The sequence below is a fragment of the Hippoglossus hippoglossus genome, chromosome 17 (assembly GCF_009819705.1).
Source record: "Hippoglossus hippoglossus isolate fHipHip1 chromosome 17, fHipHip1.pri, whole genome shotgun sequence".
Classification (NCBI taxonomy): Eukaryota; Metazoa; Chordata; class Actinopteri; order Pleuronectiformes; family Pleuronectidae; genus Hippoglossus; species Hippoglossus hippoglossus.
Window position 1 is genome coordinate 18595796 of NC_047167.1, and position 20939 is coordinate 18616734.

Genomic DNA, 20939 nt, shown 5'->3' on the forward strand with positions numbered 1-20939 from the left:
AACAACACTGAAGAGGAATGTTGTCTTCATCCCTTTGTGTGTGTGTGTGTGTGTGTGTGTGTGTAGAAAATAACTAAACTACAAGGATAAATCCTAAACAAACATGGAGGGAGGATGTCTTAGAATAATCAGTCAAAGTTCTCCTCCACTAACACCCACTAGGAATGTGGTGAGATGATTTGTTAAATTTGATCAGGGAAGGGATATTCACCCCCTGCACATGTAAAATGAATGCTTTCTAAAAGCCCATATAATAAATATAAACCCCAAATCTGCCCACCAAATTAAATATGTCAATAATTAAGTCAACTATACAAGAACCCACCGTTAAAATAAGTCCAGTTCCTGCATCTAAACACTCAGTACAAAAGAAAACTTTATTTGAGAAAAAGCACATCGGAAACATAAAAAAAACAAACCTTCCAAGATGGACACTTAACATTTGATCGTCTGAACTAAAATCTAACACAACCTTCTCAACCTCCACTATCATAACAAAAGTGTTGTAAAAGTTTAAACAAGAATATTTAGTACATAAAAAAAAAAAGGATCCAAGAATTTAGAGGTGGACTTTGCTTGACAGACATTAACGATAATACTGTATTCACTGTGCTTAATTCATCTACTTTTCATTAGTGGTGGGATAGGTAGTCAGATCTGTCATCCAAGTTGAAGTAGTGATTCCACACTGTAGAAATATTTAACCCAAATGTACCCTAAATGTAAAAGTCATGCATTCTGGATTTGAATTGTAAAAAAAAAAGGACATTGGCCCATTTCTGAAATAAATCTTAAAAACATAAAATCACCATAACATACACTCAGTTGTCAGTTTATTAGGAACACCTGAGTGAAACTAGTGCAGTCTAAACAGTCAACAGCACTGCAATAAATCCTATTTTCCTAAATGTTATGTTTTGTTTTTGTTGATATTTTGATTTAACTTCATCCCTTTGGACTAATTTGCTGTGTCTCTTGTCAACATTTACAGCATAAATTCCAATTAATATATTGCAAAATAGTTTTGTCAATTTTCTAAATAATAGATATATTAATAGAGCTCTGCTATTTAATTCAATTTCCATTTAATGTTTATTTGTGCAGTATGTTTTTGTCAGGGGGATACCATGTACTTGCATCCGAATGTCCGACCAGAATATGACATACACTCTTACAACACTTGTTGATGTCAAGGGAGTAATTATTGGTTGCAGTTATTATTATCAGTTCATGTAGTGACACTTGGAAAATGGTCAGTAAATTTAATTTGGGGAATCATGAGTCAAAATTAGAAGACATCCACCACAACATACATAATTCCTAAACCCTTGTAAAATGTACATGCATGCATATAAAAAAAATAAAATTACCTACATGTATTGACAAAGTGTTTACTTAGTGAAAACTGCACAGCCTTGGAAAAAGAAATAAAAAAGACAGAGGGGTACATATTCAGTCAGTCTGGATAACAGCATTATGACCATTTTCTTTGTAGGTTCGTTGAATCAGTGATCGCTCACTGCAGTCAGTATAAAGAAAAGCCAAAAAAACTCAACTGATCAGTTTCAAATAATTCAGCAAAGCCCAAAATACAATGTTACAGTCTGTACAATGGAAAATCACTTTATGTACAATTTTAGAACTTTTTTTGGTACACTTATTTGTTCTTTTCACAAACAACTCCTCCACATCCATTGGTACCACAGTCGTCAGCTCAGAATATGGTCTGTGAATAAAGGAGATACTTGAATCCTAAATTGCTCCTCGTCACATTTCTCCATTCTTCTCTACAGATGATACAGAGCGCCAAGGGAGTCGTCCAAAATACCCAACTTTTCTTAAACGTGTGTCCTGTACAATTCTGAAATATGTTTAAAATCTCTTACAGCGATACACATAGATACAGAGTGAGTCCCTGCGGATGGTTCTTCTTCAGATCTGTGATTAAAAACCCTGAAGGAACTGTTTTCTCCGTTAAATACAAATAAGTTCTCAAAGCACTTTGTCTCCATAGCAGCACTGACAAATGGAAAAGTCTATACAACAAAGTGCACATCTTCTGTTTACACGTACTTGAGAAAATCTAAAATATTGGTGGTGGTGTTGTGCTCAAGTTAGATCCTCATCTTCATCAATGTAAGGGATGTCCAGGTCGTCATAGCTCCCGTTGAACGTGTTGCTGGGGACCTGGGGCTTGTTGTCGTGGCTCGGCAGGAATATCATGGACTGAGTAACACCTGTCGCTTGTCCCGGTGTGAACTCGTTTGTCTGAGCCATCAGACTCCTGACTCTCTGTGCCAGGTCAGGAGGTTTCGCCGGGCAGTCCGGTTTCTGCGTTTTCAATCGCATGGTCACCTTTCCTGTTGGTAGCAACATCAGATTAGTCAGCATCGTTAGGTCTAGGAATTTAGTTTAGTAGAAAAAAACTACTTTTACACTATAAATAAATAAATACATGCAATTTTAATAAAAAGTATAAAATATATAAAAGAAATATAGCACAAAAACATATACATACATGATGAATGTTTTCACCACAAAGTACAAGCTGTGCAGCTGTGAGCGGTGAGTGACTGGTGGAGAATGATACTATGTGTTAAATGGCAGTGGGTGTGTACACTGATGTAGAGTGTGGGTGTGTCGTTGTAGCTTTTCTGTCAGTGGGAGCGACACAGTGTGTACAACCACAAGTTCATGTGCGGACTTAACTGTGAAGCCTATTTATGGAATCAGAAATCAAATGGAAATGGAGTTTTTTTTAATTATAAGAGGGATTCTGGAGCCATAAAGAGAATAAAGAGAAACAGCCAAACATCTGCTCTCTTGCAACACAAGTGCTCATAGGTTCTCTAAACGGCCGTGTTCGAAGCTGGCTGACCAGAGAGATGTGATATCTCGAGGTCAGTATTCAGGTCCTGAAGAAGCCCACACATGCTGGACCAATCTTAAGTCATGAGGTTTCACCCCACTCATCAAATGTAATATATTTAGACTTTTTAGTTTGGCCCATCTGCAGTTAGGTTTTGTTGATGTTTTGGCTTCACGTCTGGGGAGCTTTCATATTGCTCATCTTTACACACAGCCTATGACGCACACTCTTTGGATAATCTTTCCTGGACAGGTTCATATTGTTGCACTGGTTTATACAGTAAGTGAAATAACTGAGAAAAATTAGAGTTTGAGGGGAAAGACAACTATACATCATGCCCATTTCTTTGGCAGAGTGAGGCAGGAGTTTTTCTCTTTTCTTCCATTCTCCACGCAACTACTTGCTTCATATATGTGCCTATAACACATGTCTGCATGCACAGTGACCGGATATGCTATCACGATGAAATAACTATGTATTTAGGAGGTAGGATAAAAAAACTGGTGTGTTTTTTTCTTAAACCCAGGGGAAGGTGAAAAGACCTTACCTCCCTACTGACCTTCCGAATCCAGGCTCCCCAGACGGTCATCTAGGCTCTCGGAGCTCATTGATGACGATGAGTCCAGGTTGTCGTTGTCGGAGTTCTCCTGCTCCAGATCAGGTAACCTGCAGGCCAGGTCCACCCTGGAGATAACAACACAAGATATTATCAATATTCAAACTCTGATGAATCTCTAATGAACTTTAATGAAAAAAAAAAAACTTCATCTCACTTTTCTTGCTTGATGGACTTGATCCTTTCGATGAGAGTCATCTCTGTTTCATCAGTGTTGATCTCCTCTGGAACATTCAGCTCCGAAGGTTTTTCAACAACCTGCACATGGATCAGATTAGTGATTGGGTGTAAACTGCTAAATGGAGACGCTGGCTCCAATTAAATTCATTCCACAAGCAAGAACAAGTAACATCCAACTGCTCTAGGAACAATAGATACATTCTGAATAGTTGCTCTCATCTTTAAGCTTAGGTTTATATTACAATATGTCTCATCACTCAGATACAATCAAGTTTTTGTTTCAAATTTACTTTTAACAATTGGTGACAATGGCTGACTCTTCTTAGTCAGGAAAGCCTTGGAGAGTGAACAGAATTAAAATGCTTCCTGAATGTGTCTCCTGTTACCACTCGTGATCGGATCTTGCTTCCCAGCTGTACATGCAAATAATCACGTACGTCATTTGTGAAGATCAAATTATGTTGTTTTAGCCCAGTCTGAGTAAACAGATGAGTCCGATGTCCATGTGTGTGTCGGTGTGTGTGTGTCTTCCTAGAGAAAGGGATGGGCTGAATGAATCTTAAAAAGTAGCAATCATTATGTGGTGATCAGTTTTTATAATGTGACTGTGACCACAAACAAAAAAGCATAGAATCACGTTGGATTGAATATTTGAATGTAGCCGGTCAAAGGACAAAAGACAATGTGGCCTCACTAAATCCCACAACCACCTCCGAAGTCGCATTCGGTTGTGTTCAGACCTCAGCACTGACCACTTGTGATCACTCAGGACGGATGTTAACGCCAGGTCTTAAAACCAGGTCTTGTGTTGTCCTCTCACCGTGTTCTGCCTCCTCAGTTTGAGCTGATTCACAGCCAGGGCCTCGGCATATTCCAGCTCCTGGATATTCTGCATCTTCTCATTGTAGCGTCTGAACTGCTCAGAGATCAGCGTCTCCACACACCTGCAGACAACAGAGCGCCTCCATAAATCACAATCCATCTCTGGAAATACAGACAGTATCTGGAACATACCGTGTTGTGACATGAAAAATAAATGACTGTGGAGAGGGACGTGCAGCAGGTTGACTCACTGTGTTGTCTTGGCCACGTCCTTCATACCCAGGAAGGGGTCGTCAGAGTCAGGGGAGCGCAGGATACAGGGGGCAAACACAATAGCCAGAGAGCTCGGTGTCATTTTGTTGTGCTCTTCTTCCTTTGCAACCCTAAAAGACACAAAAGGTCAAGATCTCACTTTTCTCTCACAGGTTGACACAAAATACCCAAACAAACAAAAATCATCCTCATACCTGACGAGGTGAAAGATGAGTCGCTCCAATGTGTTGTAATTAGCAGGAGGAAGTTCATCAGCCTTCTGGTACACAGCCTTGATTCTGTCATCTTTCTCCGGCAGCTCTGAAAGTGGAAAAAAATGGAGATTCATCATTTTATATTTCATATCGTATTAAAGAAGCTGATCAGGAATGTATTAAGGGAAATGAAAAACAAGGGCCTACGTTGTAACGGGACCCCTCAAGCTTTATATGTGAAATAAAAATATGTATTCTATCAATATTTTTCTCACCTGCAGCATGGAGAAAGTCACTGTAGAGGGAATAGGTCAAGAGGGGGTCAGGCAGCTCTCTGAGCCATCGTTTAACCAGACCTGTGATGGTGTGGATGGGGTAGTTCTCTAAACATGCCGACTCAGGATCTGATGGAACAAGACAGAAAACACAGGTTTAAAAAAATATGACTTTATTATTGTCCAAAGTTATTTCTCAGTAAATGTTGTTGGGTGGCAAAGGATGTGATTGTAGATTTGTTTTACCATCAAGTATTGAGTTTATATATATTTTAATTGTTGTCTGTTTTACGTGATTTACTCTGAAAGACTTTGAATCGAACTTGAATAATACAAATATAAGTAAGCAAACATACAAAGTAGATCAAACTAACAAAAAACTAAAGACAACAGAATATGGGAGATTAAGAGGGAGATAGATATTCAGATTCTCCTCAACTTTTCCACCCCCAGTTATTTAGGCTGCTGTTGCTCCACACAGCTTCATGTGGAACTTGAACATGCTCAGCAAGACTAGAACTGACTGGATTTGTTCGATTCCTGAGACAAAAGCTTGACATTTCTTACTGGTCTCCAGAATCTGGTGCAGCTCCCTCGCTCGAGAGGCTGAGCCCGACTTGCGGTAAATGCCCTCGGTGTAGAGGCCGTTTATCTCCACATACAACAGCAGCATCTCCACCACCTTGGGCACGGGGTTGGCTTTACTGGTGAGGACACACACCTGCACCCCAAAGTGAAGGGAGCCTGGCAAATTGTCATCCTGTCGTACGGAAAGACAGAATGAGTTAACGTAAGGGATTCAGTCTTGAGAAAGTGATGTTAGGAAATATTAAAAACTTCCATTCTTACCTGTCTGGCGCACCGTGTGGAGCAATCGGTGATGATTTTGTCCAAGCATTTCTTGTGACATATTAATTTGCAGGCTAAAATAAAAACAGAAGAACAAAAGATTAGTTTTTTTAAGGCCATTTGTGTTTCTTTAGTATGCTAATATTTGATTGTGAAGCTTTTTCCAACTCACCGCTGCACATGTACGCTTTCTCCATCCCCCAGATGTAGGAGCCACACAAGTCACATGACTGCATAATGTTCACCTGGTAGGTGCTGAACAGGTGATCCAGAGGACTGTCGAGCTGTAGACGTGGGGGGGGGGGGGGGGGGGGGGGGGGGGCACACAGAGAATATACACTGGGATTATTCATTATTCAATAGATTCATATTGAGAGAACCCAACAGTGCAGATGGAGATATTAAACTTACACATTTGTCCTTTTTCCGCCTCTTCTTTGTCCCTTTAGACGCCTGAGAGAGTGAGGAATATATTTAGTTTATACTGTCACAATGGTTCAGAGGGTGATGATCGTCTTAAATTCTCACATTTACCTTCGGCGGTTCGGACCCGACTCGTTTCCTTTCGCCCCTGATGAAGCCGTCGAGCACGGACTGGAACAGGTTGACCACCAGGGAGACTTCTGCCTTCTCCTTGGGTCCAGCGAGTGTGTTCACCTTGTTGTGGTAACCTTTCATCAGATCTTTGTAGGCAATCTGCGGCTTCTGTTGGTCACAAAGTGCCCATTGAAACAGTTAGTCACGATTTTACCGTCAATCCCCTTCATTTGGTTCGTTTGTGAGACATTTAGGGGCAGATTCTGACCAGTGATTGTAAAATAAACAAAAGTGAGACATGCTAAAAACTAAAAGGGGTGAAAATAACTGTTCCCCTTCGATGAAGCTTTAAGGTTCTCGTTCATAAGGAGGAAAGAAATGGACTCACCTCCAAAGAGTACATGCCTTTGATGGTATCTCTGAACTGCATGGTGGCTAGGAGGAAGATGCTCTCTGTTGGCGACAGCTCTTTCATTCTTGTTCGGAGCTCGTTTACCTGATGACAGAGGTGAGGAAACGATGAAGAACAGAGAGTTCATCAAAATATATAAATCATCCGTCCCCTGACACAGACAATTTATCTGCACAGCCATGAGTGTGAAGACTTGATTTATCATTCTTCTCTTTTTCCTCCCGATCTCACCTGGTTTCCGAGGAACTCGTCCAGGTGTCGTAGCTCCTTGGGGTCGCTGATCTCTCGGTCCAGAGAGGTGTTCCACTCGATCGCCCGGGTGGCGCGGCTGATTTTAATGGTTGGGTTTCGCTTGGGCCTCCCACTGTTGTTGCTCGGCATGTGGTAGGGATATGGAGTGTAGCTGGGCAGGACGACTGGAGGTGACATGAGGAGAGACGGTGTTATTAGTCGGACATGAGAATCAGGATATTTTCAATCAAAAACTGAATTTATCTTTGTCTGGACAGATTATCTCTTCAATCTCAAAGACATTAAACAGAAATGACATGAAAAGTCTGCCATCAATTGTTTATGGGCAACTAACCTCTAGGTGGCAGTAAACAGGAGCGTGGGTATATCAGGGTATATCATCATATTCATATGTTTGTACTACTGCTACAGTGTATTTCAAATATCTGCACTGCACAAGTAAAAAGAATAAAACTACTGCTTTATATTACCTGTTTTATCTGAAGGAGAGTCACTGCTCGGGGAAAGTTTCTGTACTCGTCTCTTGAGGAATTTGCTGAGAAACCAGGCTCTGTAGAAAAGACGGGAAGTTAAAAGAAGTTAATTCCATGCAGGGATGATATTCACGATTTCTAATAAACAAAAAGGGTGGTTCTAGAAACTCAAGCCCCTAAATAATTTCCGTATTATGAATTCTTACTTCTCAGGAGTTGTGAGCTGCGATTGGTTCGACCCCTGTCGTCCTGAGTTCTCGTCGCTGGTCCTGGGCTGGAGGCTGAACCTCGACCCATCAGGTTCTGCTGAAATCTGCAAAAGTATTAAGACGTGAACATAAAATAAATACCACTGGTATCAGAGTTAGCCACTCCCCCCCCCTGCGATGTTCACCTGCAACGACAGAGCGCACCCAATGCCTCCAAAACTCCACCCACAGCTCCTCCACCACCAAATCACACACCCGTAAACAAGATCAAATATTAGCACAGCCGCTTTATTCCTTCACCATTTTCATTTATCATGCAAGGGAACACGATCTCCTGCTGCCACCTCAACTTTAACCTGGTTCCTTTCAATTAGTATCATCATAATTAGTTTGTAGTTAATAAGTGTATGTTATTATTTTCATTAACGCCAGGTTAGTAAGACTTAAAAGACAAATTTACAGATTCATATTTCCCATGTTAATGTGTTAAGTATTTGATGTGATTCGCTCTGTGCAAGATAGTAGGATTTTTATGAGTAAAGAAAAATATTCCAGTGCCGATTACATTATTTAAAGTTAGGATTTTTGAACATTGGTTAATTTAGTACTTGGTCCATTTATAGATTAAGATCAACACAAGCTGCCATGGTTAAGTTTTAGTGAGCATGTACATTAAACACAATCACAATGAGCCTATATGAAGCAATAACCTGGGATTCCTGAGGCCACCATGAACAAACCCCGGATTTAACTATGAAGCGAACAAATACAAACCGACACTGAAACAAGTCACTATCTTCTGTTGTAAATTGAATCTACTGACGCACGACTCATTTGGGTAAGGAGTCAAAAAAAAGATGAGCAACGAGCTGTGGAAATGGGTTTTCATAATTCCTCTCACTTTGGAAGCAACCGCTCATTTATCATTGCGCTGGTTTGCAGTGAAGAAAATGCAAAGTTCCACAAGAACGAAACCTTCGTTCTGTTCAGGACATAGACATGCGAGGCCTGCATGCAGAGAAGCATCATCTTGGATCAGCGTCCCTTTGGTCAGTACCTTGACCTGGGATTTGTGGCCCCGGACATCCACGCTACTGACCGAGCTCTTCATGGTGTTTATGTGAGGGCTGAGGGGAGGCAGCGGAAAGCTCCAGTACTCACTCTCCTTGGAGCCCCCAAAGTTAGCCATCAAACCGCTGCGGGCGTAGGCTAAGCGCCGTTTGCGTTTGGGCTGCTTTCGGAGGCGTACCCTGACCTAATTGGGTCAGGAAAGGTGGTAAGGCAGAGGGAGGGCTCGGACTCATGCGAACGGAGCCTCCACGGCTTTGTGATCTTAACATACGTTTACAGTGCACACAACTACAGCTCGTCAACATCTATTGTTGTGAATGGAAAAAAACCAACAACAACCATGCTTTAAATCATATTTAGATGGTGTAAGAAAACCAAGGAATAGTAAAGGTTACCTCATTGGCGGACGGTGAACTATCAGAGCCCGATGAGCTGATCTTTGACAGTTCATCGACAGACATGGATATCCCTTTTCGGCTGTTTTACAGAAGGAAACCAGAGCAAAGCTGTGGATTACTGTGGAACTAATATTAGACACTTTCCATTTGCTGGTAAAAGCATCAAGATATGCAGAATAATAACAGAATAATAGAGCTTTTACTTACTGAAATTCATCTTTCCTATTCGCCTGTGCATTTCGCCTGAATAGTTCTGGACTCGACTCATCCGTGGGTTCGCCCTCACTCTTTCTTTCCTTCCACTTCTCGGCCTTTTCCTTGAAGCCCTCCCTGTCTGTGTAGCGCTGAAGCGAGCTGCTGTTGGAGGGGCTGGGGGAGCGATCCTCATTGACGACTTTAGGGTCCAGAGGGAAGGAGAGGGGCCTGTTGAGCGGCGGCGGGGATCCTCTGCCGTCGCGTTTCTCCCGGCTCTGGTCCCTCTGCGCCGACTGGTTGCTGACGGGGTCGAGCTTCCGGGTCCTGTTGGGGCTCTGCTCCACTTTCTGCTGCCTCTTGAACTCTTTTTTTGTCATGCTGTTGAGTAAGAACCATTATATTAGACTGGCATTGCAGTAACTGTATTCATAATACAAATTGTTTTGTGTTTTTATGGTGCTTTTCAGTCTCAAAGCTCTTTACAGTGCAGCACTTTCTCTCACAATCCTCCAAACACTTCCAGCACAACTGTCAGGAGCAATTTGGGGTTCAGTGTCTTGCCCATGGGAAATTTGGCACACGGAATGGGGCATCGAACCACTGACCTGAACGTTACTGGCTCATATTGTCTTTGAACACTATTCTACCTGTTGCACACATGCCTCTGAACACAGTGTTGATCTGAAGAGAGACTGGAAATCTATGGAATCATACAGTGATCTGTGTACCTGTCCCTTCCATGCCGAGTCGTCCCCTCGTCCTTCCCGTGCTGCTGATTCGACCTCTTCAGGGAAGTCCTCCACGCTGTCTGGATCACGGTCGCAGCTTGGTTTTGATTCTCATAAAACTCACGCCAGCTCCTCTGAAACAACAGAAATCCTCTGTCAACCTCAGTCCGATGTCAGAACATCTAATTTGTTCTTTATTCACGTACATCAGTCATGTACATGTATGGGTGAATAGTTACTGTGTCACAATATCAACAACGTCCTTGTAAAATGTGATGGGAGCTGCGTTTTCATTGTCCAGCAGTCCACATAAGGAGATTTCTGAAAGTACTGTTTTATTCTCAAGCATGTTTTTACACAAACTGCACCTGAATGAGAAGCGTGGCATCTTTCTTTTGCAGAAAGTGCTGTCGTATGAGAGAGGCCCGGAACCAGCGCTGCAGAATGACGAGGCGACGCATCACCTCTTTGTTATGAGTGTCTTGGAGCAGCTGCCTCTCCTTTTCCTTGAGGAAAACCTGAGCAGATACAAGGGAGGCATAGAAAAGTGTGAGGCAAGAGCAAAGCACAAAGAATAGTTGTACTGCGCAGTCAGTTTAACATCTAAGTTCATTCATTATTGTTTTTATGAATTTGTATAAACCATCAAGTGAAGCAGTTTACATGAGGAGACATATGTTCATGAATTTCCTGGATGGCGTCTCATTTACAGTTACCGTAGAAAGGCTACTTTTACCTTCTGGTCACAGTAATACACAGGATCATGCAGAGTTAATACTCGTAATAAAATAGTAATGATTTTGATTAACCTTGGTTTTTCCTATTTGGTAGGTGGACGTGTCGAGCTTCATCTTCTCAAACAGCTCCGTTATGTGCTCAGGAGCTCCACGTGCTCCTTTTGGGAATAACATCCTGAACTTCTCCACAAACTCCTGTTATCAACAGAAAAACAGTATTATCATTGTACTATTTGTGTTTTTTACGTTCCTTTAATGCTTTGTAAATATCTAGTGTATATCTGTATATTTGTGTACTTTTCTTCTTACCATGAATGTGTATCTAGCGCTGTAGCCAGACTTCTGGATGTGAACCATCTGCAGCATGTTTGTGTACCGGATTTGCTTCAGCACAAGTTCTTCATCAAAGTGCAGCTCCTTCTGTAAAAAAATAATGTGAACCATCAGTCTGATAACAAAACGTGAGACTAAATTCATCAGGATGATTTTGCAGATTCATAAATGACGTTTTACCTTTTCAGCGTTGGAGCGAAGACAGAAAATGAAAAAAGGGTCAGCTTTTTCAATCGTCTCCATCAGCTTTCGGAGCGAAGCCTGAAGAGATTCATTAGATGCAGTGAGTGTGGAGGTGCAGCCTTTGCTTATCAGGAATCAGCTGATACATGGTTCTGATCATTTGGGGATAATTCTTTAGCTGATCCTAACCACACATGAGCAACACAGCAAAGTTACATAGAGAAGAAGAGAGGAAGATGACGAACCTGCAGCTGAGCACTGACTGTGAGAGGCCTCGCTCTCGGGTGAGGGTGGAAGACGGATTTGCTGGTTCGGTCGTGCGCAGTGAGACCAACAATATGTTGGAGTGACCGAAAATCCATGAGTTTCTGTTTGAAGAGACATAATTAATGTACATCTTACAGCTACTAACAAACTCTTGAGACGACAAACACTTGACAAACACTTTACCTTTGGAATGAGCTGTTTCTGTCGACCTCCTTTGCTCGTCCTGCAGACAACACACATGAAATGAGTTTCCAAACAATTAACAGTACAGACTGTAGCCGTTAACAGAATTTAAAAAGTAGATCAACTTTAGTTTAAACTACATGAATATGGCTGACTTACTTTCTCATTTCATAACTGGTGAAGATGTCTTCAAATACATCGAGAGGATGTTCGTCAGAGCGATCGAAGGAGAAATCCAGAGTGAGGCTGTTGCTGTAAATGAAAAAAAACGTATATATATATATTTGTACAGGATTTTTATTTATAGTGAACAACATGTTGTTTCCTCTGGAGCACTCTTGAAAAGAACAATACATACACTACCGTTCAAAAGTTTGGGGTCACCCAGACAATTTTGTGTTTTCCATGAAAACTCACACTTTTATTTATCAAATGAGTTGCAAAATGAATAGAAAATATAGTCAAGACATTGACAAGGTTAGAAATAATGATTTTTATTTGAAATATTAATTTTGTTCTTCAAACTTTGCTTTCGTCAAAGAATGCTCCATTTGCAGCAATTACAGCATTGCAGACCTTTGGCATTCTAGCTGTTAATTTGTTGAGGTAATCTGTAGAAATTTCACCCCACGCTTCCTGAAGCACCTCCCACAAGTTGGATTGGCTTGATGGGCACTTATTGCGTACCATACGGTCAAGCTGCTCCCACAACAGCTCAATGGGGTTGAGATCTGGTGACTGCGCTGGCCACTCCATTACAGACAGCATACCAGCTGCCTGCTTCTTCCCTAAATAGTTCTTGCATAATTTGGAGGTGTGCTTTGGGTCATTGTCCTGTTGTAGGAGGAAATTGGCTCCAATCAAGCGCTGTCCACAGGGTATGGCATGGCGTTGCAAAATGGAGTGATAGCCTTCCTTATTTAAAATCCCTTTTACCTTTTACAAATCTCCCACTTTACCAGCACCAAAGCAGCCCCAGACCATCACATTACCTCCACCATGCTTGACAGATGGCGTCAGGCACTCTTCCAGCATCTTTTCACCTGTTCTGCGTCTCACAGATGTTCTTCTGTGTGATCCAAACACCTCAAACTTTGATTCGTCTGTCCATAACACTTTTTTCCAATCTTCCTCTGTCCAATGTCTGTGTTCTTTTGCCCATATCAATCTTTTCTTTTTATTGGCCAGTCTCAGATATGGCTTTTTCTTTGCCACTCTGCCTAGAAGGCCAGCATCCCGGAGTCGCCTCTTCCCTGTAGACGTTGACACTGGCGTTTTGCGGGTACCATTTAAAGAAGCTGCCAGTTGAGGACCTGTGAGGCGTCTATTTCTCAAACTAGAGACTCTAATATACTTGTCTTCTTGCTGAGTTGTGCACCGGGGCCTCCCACTTCTCTTTCTACTCTGGTTAGAGCCTGTTTGTGCTGTTCTCTGAAGGGAGTAGTACACACCGTTGTAGGAAATTTTCAGTTTCTTCGCAATTTCTCGCATGGAATAGCCTTCATTTCTAAGAACAAGAATAGACTGGCGAGTTTCACATGAAAGTTCTCTTTTTCTGGCCATTTTGAGAGTATAATCGAACCCACAAATGTGACGCTCCAGATACTCAACTAGCTCAAAGGAAGGCCAGTTTTATAGCTTCTCTCACCAGCAAAACAGTTTTCAGCTGTGCTAACATAATTGCACAAGGGTGTTCAAGGGTTTTCTAATCATCCATTAGTCTTCTAAGGCAATTAGCAAACACAATGTACCATTAGAACACTGGAGTGATAGTTGCTGGAAATGGGCCTCTATACACCTATGTAGATATTTCATTAAAAACCCGACGTTTCCACCTAGAATAGTCATTTACCACATTAACAATGTATAGAGTGTATTTCTGATTAATTTAATGTTATCTTCATTGAAAAAAACAGTGCTTTTCTTTGAAAAATAAGGAAATTTCTAAGTGACCCCAAACTTTTGAACGGTAGTGTATATATAAATTGAATAATTAAAACATCCTCAGTTGAGTTCAGAGCGAATAACCAGGATTTCAGGTCACTGAAAAGAGTGAGTTTCCTGATACAGACTCTGACAGGGAGGAAAATGCACTTGCAACTTAGTCTTTCCTCAACAAATACAGCTGAGCGACAAAACAGAAAAACACAAGAAAATTAATGAATTACATTTAAATTCAGTATCTTTGCCCATTTTGTAATCAGACCTGGATGGTTGATGGCTACTGTGCTATCTCTATAATAGAAAGTTCCTGCCTGATTCAATAAAAGTGTTGTGTTCAGTGTTGTGTATTCACCTGGAGAGTCGGTCCACGGCACTGTTGCGCTGTTTGATTTCCTTGAGGGATATCCGTTTGGTGGCTGTGGTGACAATAGAAGTCAGTTTTAAAAAAATCATCAGAACATTGATCACAGGAAGAAAAAGAAAAACACGTTGATGGTGTCGCTCGTCTGGACAAACATGTCATGACCGAGGAACTGGAACCAGCTTTTTCCAGCAAAAACAAATCCACTGTCAAGTCAACATTTCTCTGAGGAACACAGAGTGAGGTATGCAGCTGCTGGTTTCCAGGTAAATATGTGATTCAACTAGCAGCTCAAGCCACCTACTCTTGTCTGCCCGCTGGCGTCCCAGGTTTTTGAACACGGAGAGGATTCGGATGGTGGCTCGGAGGACGCCCCATCTGAACAGCGCCTCTGGGCTGGATGCAACCAGCTGATGCAGGAACGACCGCTCACTGCTGCGTAGCAGAGACACGACTTCAGGACGCATGTGCTCCGAGTTCTTCTCTCTGAAGTCCTGGAAAATAAAAACAATCATGATTCACACTCTGGAAACTTCTGGTCTAGAAGTCCGAGAATCTGTGAGGCTTCACATTCGCTACATGCGAGGAGGGAGCCGCGTTAATCATTTACTTCAGTTCACATATTTTCAGGTTTTTCTCACACTGCTTTATCTGACAAGGCCACAGCAGATCAACACCCTTTACAGGGGAATGATGGAAAGTACTGAGTTTCAAATGTGGCCGGAGAAATCGTAATTCACACGGATGAATACGGACGTTTGCAAAGTGGGAACAATACTCCACCTGGATGTGATATTCAACAGTCCAAGCAAAGTGTCGGATGGCAAAAGTCAGCTTTGCGTTTGGAGAAGGTACAAAAAGGGAGTTGTTGTGATGCTGCTGCTTCAGCTGGTGCATCAGGGTTTCATCTGTGGCCTCGGGGAGGCTGAAGGAACACACACAGGACAACACATCCAGTTACACATGTGATACATGGGAAAGAAATGAGACTCAAACAAAGGAGCATGTGAACAGCAAAGGAATCTGCTGCATTGTTCAATTAAGGATATTGACTGATTATTTGCTTTCATTGATAGAACAAGGTGGTGACATGATGATATTACAGCCAATTCTAAAGCTTTACAAAAACATTTTAAGATCATATCTACATATATGTACATATATTTAGATTATCATTCAATATTGCTCACCCAGTCATATTTACACCACAGAAAACATGTATTCATGAGTACTCTTGCTTTATCTTCCCTGGTTGTTTTGTTTGGAAAACTAGCTATAATTAAATTATTTTAACCTATAGCATTTGTCAACAGCTATTCCTCCTTCTGTTGATATCTGTAAGTGGAGGTTAATTGGTGTTTAAACAACCGATGATTGACAATATAATAAAACACATCTGTACTAATACACAATCCTTAACCCATCAAATGTTGTAATCTGAGAAATGAAGTTAGTGGAAATGTGACAGGTGAAGTTCACTCACTCATCCTGGTTGTGCAGCAGGTCGAAGATTCCAGTTGATTTCTGGCTGATCAGTTCGATGCAGCCACTGTTGTCGCTGTAGTCGATGTTCTGCCAAGTGAGGCCTTCCGACACATAATCCTCCTGGAATAAAGTTTATTCACAATCACATGATCAGATTAAATGTAAATTAAATGAAACAGTAGCAATGGTCAAACAGAACATACTGGAATAAATACTGCAAGTTTTCAGGGTCTTTAATGCCAAATGCTTTTAAAAATAATGAAGAAAACCAAGAAAAAAGAAACTGAAAATTAAAAAAAATGGATAAATCTGCAATTTATCTACCTGTAAGACCATATAAGTGAAATGTGTCAACATAGTTTTAGATATTGTGGGATTTGCAGGCACTGAGATAGCAGAGCACATAGTCCATACAAACCTAAAGCTGAAATATATATATGTGTGTGTATATATGTAAATACACCTACTTGCTTAAGCCTGAAGATGTTCTGGTTGATGTAATGCTGCAGCTTTTCATTCGTGTAGTTGATGCACAGCTGCTCAAAACCGTTTGTGTGGAGGTTCTCGAATCCGAACAAGTCCAACACACCGATGGACAAACACTGAAACAATGAAAACATGAATACTTGTTCTTTGGGGAACATTAAACACGTTGTCCTCCCGTGGTGAGTATTAGAGACTTACAGAGACGGACTCCTCCATGTCTCGTCTGTTGAGCATTGCGTGGTTGATGTGAAGGACGATCCAGTCAAACAGAGCGCTGTACAGAGACTTGGCCATGGAGTCCCGCACTTTGGAGGCCTGCACAGAAAATCTTAGATTTAATGCACAAAAAGATCAAAATAACAAAAACAATGTTGTAAATCAAATGAAAGAGCCTAAATTTGTATAATAATTAAAAGGTAAACAAGCAGCCCTAATACTAGATTTAAACACTATACCTCTTCTAGTGTGTACGGATAATCTATGGTGGTGTTGGTGGTCACGACTCTCCTCTTGGTCAAAGTCTTCACCAGCAGCCACTTTTTCACCTGGAAATAAATTGAAAACAGAAAAAAGTTGAGACAAATTTTGATAAATATACTTTATATATTTAATCCACCGTAAAACAACTGTTTTAACATGTTTTTAAACCAAAAAATATTGTGGGGTTGTTTAGCTCAGTGACTTTCTTTTGAAGTAACACACCAATAAATCCAGATGATGATTTAGTGATGTGGGTCTTGCTTTAAGAACGCACCTTGAGCAGGTCAGACAGTGTCGACAGGACCTCAGCAGGTCCAACCTCCAGCACCTGGGTGTCCTCTGACAGGGCGTACGTCACATTGCCCAGGTGGAGGATGGCAGAGAGCGTGGAAAATATTCTGCGTGGAACAAACACACACACAGGGTCAGTGTTTTTTTGGCACATCTGGCAGACACACTGGGGGGGTTTTAGTTGTGGCATATTGGGTTAAACCATGGTTGTTAAGGAGGTTATGCTTGTTTATGAATTGGTTGGTTTGTTTGTTTGTCAGCAAGATTATGCAAAAAATTATTAAGAATGGTAGAAGGATACAAAATGGGTCAGGATAGAACCCATTCACTTTTTGTGCGGATCTGGATCAGGAGGAGAATCCAGCCAGACTGATTCTGGGTCAAAGTATTTCAATTTATTTGCTACTTACAGGAGTAATGAGGATCAAGGACAGAGGCATTAAAATATTAAATAATTTCTGCCTGAAATACATATATAGAACTTTTAATTTTCTAGAAACTGAGTGACTTGCTTCATATTCAGATTATCAACTGATCATGTTCTCAGACTCTGACATGTACTGTAGACCGACTTTTGGTATCTCGTTTTTATCTCTTTTCCTGTTTTTACAGCCTCGTTGATAGTTCATCAGCACGTCAGTATTAACACAAAGCTGATGTGAAACTGCTGCATTTGGAGCCAGTGGTGTAAACAGTAAACTTTGCTGTGTTGATGTTGACTTTGAGCAAGCACATCTAGAATTGTAAAATCTAGAGGATAGTTGATAACCAACGTGGCAAATTAATGAGATTTACTTGATTTACTATGTGCACGAGCAGTTCCTCAGCACTACAGGTGTCTTCTAAGGAAGGATTGACAACTATGCTGCTGCTGCTTTCATGTGTGCACTGTGTCCCAAGGCTGTCAGGCACTTGCCAACACTTTTGCCGCATTTTTCTCCTGCTTCACTTGACAAGCTCTGACCTGTTACATGAGCAAAGAAAGCAGAGGCTCTCAGAGAAGGTTCGGTTAGAATTGCACAAGAATTCACCTTCATGCAAAGTTTTTATATTCCAGGTTGGTGCAGCTGACGTTAAACTGTGGAACCTGTTCCAGAGAAGTGCAGGTCAACTGCAAATCTTAATTCTTTTTTAAATCAACTCTGAAAACTGTCCTGTTTGCCACGGTCCTTTTATTAAATCATTCAATTACACATTTTGTAAACTGCACTCTTTTCATTCATTTATTTATTCTGTATTTAACTAATTTTTAACCTATATTTTCTTTTTAAAGTCATATTTTCTGTATTTTCTTATATTGCTTGTGCAATTTGCCTCAGCTGTCTTGTAAAAACTGTACATACTGTTTCTTGGTGGAGGCCAGGAAGCCGACCATTTCCATGGCTTGCTGGAGTCTTTTGTACTCCTGCCCAAGTTTCTCCTCATCATCTATAAGACTGAGGAAGACCTGCAGAATAAACAGAGGGGGTGTGAAGAGAGACACGGGAATATTAGGCATATCGCCACAGAGGTTTATGCATGGTAACATTATTTCAAACAAGATCAGAATCCTCAATTTTCTTCAGCTTTTTTTATTCTCACACTATTTATTGACTTTCATGTACATTTGTGATTTTTTTTTAAATCTCGTTTCCGTTTCTCTATAATCCACTTTGGTTCACTTTTGTGGTTTATAAAGCTGCTTTCAGACTTGCACTGAACTCAGACATTTTCCTGAAGTATTCCAGAGGGGCTGCATGTGGGAATGCAAATGACATTTTCCAGATTTTTTCCTGCCGGGCCCCTGGGAAAATGTCCAGGAAATGTCAGAGCGAGTCCATGTGAGAATACAGCGGGAAAAACTCCATGGGTCCATGTCTAAAAAAGTACTTTAGATTTCCCAGGTTGTGTTGACACCTGTAATTTAGTTTAATTTAGAGTCATTCTTCATCATCAGAATGCATGAACCTAAAAATCTGATTCAGTGACACTGACAGCAAAAATGATGCTTCTCAACACTGAACTTAAAGGTTTTCTTTCTGTATTGTTCATGAGCATCATCCATGACTCATGGCTGCAACTGAAATGCAGCCACATATAAGGAAAAGCTACTAAAAACTAAAAAAATTAAATATGTTTTTAACTGGAACATGATCGAGGTAAAAGCTGTTTGTTCTTCCAAGTTGCATTTTTCACAATAAATTAAATTAAAAACACCATAAACCACAGAGATCAATGTTTTCAGGTTGACCCATTGTGTTGTTTAGTCTACACACAGACCTCAATCACACCGCAGTAAAAAATAAATATGAGTGAATGAATTTAAGTGCTACTAAAGTAAAGTATGTTCACTAAAACCTAAATAAACATGTTGGAGGTCGACGTGTTCTTAAACTGAAAATGTAATAAAATGGTTTTGAAGGAAAACAGGAGCACTATACTCCTAGGTGAAGTGTTTTACAGTTTTATGTGAGGGTTTCAAGATATTATTGTTCTCCGTCTATAAAACATCAACCACTGATCTCCCCCCCCCCCTTGACAGCATTAAATGACACATCACTGTGTCATGCTGCTGTAAAGATTGTGGATCAAAGTTACCTGCTTGAGGTAGAGATAGTCCTGCGGCTTCAGCAGATGAAACTCCTCCCGCTCGTCTTTGGACGCTCCCACCAGCAGATAGTAGAACACGTGGTAGTTCCTGCAGGTCAGAGGTCACAGAGCGCAGATACAGTCAGTCAGGGCTCGTGTTATTCACTCAAGATGGCACTGCAGGCGTGTGTTTTGAGTGAGGTCTGCTGTTCCTGACCTCTTCCACAGATCAGGGTGCAGGTACGATGGTGAATGGACTGTATTTATAAAAGGCTTTACAGTGCATTCATATTCATATAGCGCTTTTATACGCAGCCCTTTCTCTAGCATCACTTCAGCACACGGTATGGACGAGCCGGGGAGAGAATCAACAACCTTCTGGTTAGTGGACGACCGGTTCGATCTCCTGAGCCACAGCCGTCCACAAGTGTTATCGACAATTCCAAGCCCTTTACAGTACATTCGTCCATTCAGACACACATTCATACAAGGCTTCTATTCGCAGCACTATCACACACGGTCGTCACAGCTGTCAGGGCCACGTGGGGTTCAGTCGCTTGCCCACGCATGTATTGTGCCACAGTGTGTTAGTCTGAGCAAGGTTGGTCTCAGTAGAGATTCGTTAAAATGTGAGTTTTTCCCTGAGGATTTGAAATGTCCCCTGTCTTCATCTTACCTCTCCGTCTTATCTCTGGACACCAGGCGGCACTTTTCAAGTAGGTACTTCTCAATAACTGCCCTGTAAGAAACACACACAGACAAGAGGAGAGTGTCAACAAAGCCTGTGATGCTTCGCAGAGGTTGCCAACATTGACCAATTATGACATGAGAAGAAAAATTTGCTTAACAAAGACATCCTCCAAAAATAAACAGTAGCGCAGATGCCTGGAGGATTCATTAAAAAAGGAGCACAGGAGGTTGTGGAGGGAAATAAAACTCACCCTCTGATGACGCCGCTCTCCAGGTAGTGGAGCTGGATGAACTTCCCGAAGCGACTGGAGTTGTTATTCTCTGCAGTCCTGGCGTTGCCAAAAGCCTGTTTGAAATATAGAGAGTATAAGTTTCCACTGAAATGAACAGACACATTTGTCACAGACACTGGCACCAAAGCCTAAACACTGCAAATGTCGGCTGCTCAGAGGAGCTATAAACTAAATCAGTTTGGTGTGTGGATGGTGGAGCGTGCGTTCCACGAGCAAAAGAGCAAAGATGGAGTTGGGCAAAACTCTCTTCATGACTGTAGCCTGCGAAACTAAACAAAAAGTGAC

At 41.3% G+C, this 20939-nt stretch overlaps 1 protein-coding gene across 4 annotated transcripts in view; it reads right to left on the bottom strand.

Annotated features, from left to right (window-relative positions):
- Positions 1-816: 816 nt before the first annotated feature.
- Positions 817-20939, bottom strand: part of myo9b (myosin IXb) — a 28171-nt gene continuing 8048 nt past the window's right edge. The window contains exons 3-41 of one of the 4 annotated variants that reach the window (XM_034613841.1): positions 20613-20707; positions 20348-20410; positions 19681-19780; positions 18447-18550; positions 17087-17210; positions 16788-16877; positions 16531-16647; positions 16314-16448; positions 15845-15966; positions 15145-15286; positions 14666-14855; positions 14353-14416; positions 12216-12308; positions 12057-12096; positions 11852-11974; positions 11604-11684; positions 11400-11510; positions 11163-11285; positions 10722-10871; positions 10354-10487; positions 9638-10003; positions 9428-9509; positions 9061-9216; positions 7959-8065; positions 7750-7829; positions 7259-7443; positions 7004-7111; positions 6613-6783; positions 6490-6531; positions 6251-6362; positions 6079-6152; positions 5797-5989; positions 5230-5358; positions 4955-5060; positions 4739-4870; positions 4486-4609; positions 3643-3743; positions 3429-3553; positions 817-2360 (exon numbers count right to left, since the gene is read on the bottom strand). In XM_034613841.1, coding sequence (XP_034469732.1) covers positions 2110-2360; positions 3429-3553; positions 3643-3743; positions 4486-4609; positions 4739-4870; positions 4955-5060; positions 5230-5358; positions 5797-5989; positions 6079-6152; positions 6251-6362; positions 6490-6531; positions 6613-6783; positions 7004-7111; positions 7259-7443; positions 7750-7829; positions 7959-8065; positions 9061-9216; positions 9428-9509; positions 9638-10003; positions 10354-10487; positions 10722-10871; positions 11163-11285; positions 11400-11510; positions 11604-11684; positions 11852-11974; positions 12057-12096; positions 12216-12308; positions 14353-14416; positions 14666-14855; positions 15145-15286; positions 15845-15966; positions 16314-16448; positions 16531-16647; positions 16788-16877; positions 17087-17210; positions 18447-18550; positions 19681-19780; positions 20348-20410; positions 20613-20707 — 4845 coding nt within the window. In that variant the 3' untranslated portion in view covers positions 817-2109. Of the gene's footprint in view, positions 2361-3416; positions 3554-3642; positions 3744-4485; positions 4610-4738; positions 4871-4954; positions 5061-5229; positions 5359-5796; positions 5990-6078; positions 6153-6250; positions 6363-6489; positions 6532-6612; positions 6784-7003; positions 7112-7258; positions 7444-7749; positions 7830-7958; positions 8066-9018; positions 9217-9427; positions 9510-9637; positions 10004-10353; positions 10488-10721; positions 10872-11162; positions 11286-11399; positions 11511-11603; positions 11685-11851; positions 11975-12056; positions 12097-12215; positions 12309-14352; positions 14417-14665; positions 14856-15144; positions 15287-15844; positions 15967-16313; positions 16449-16530; positions 16648-16787; positions 16878-17086; positions 17211-18446; positions 18551-19680; positions 19781-20347; positions 20411-20612; positions 20708-20939 lie in introns of all 4 variants that reach the window. The other 3 variants (XM_034613840.1, XM_034613843.1, XM_034613842.1) reach the window with 3 other exon arrangements.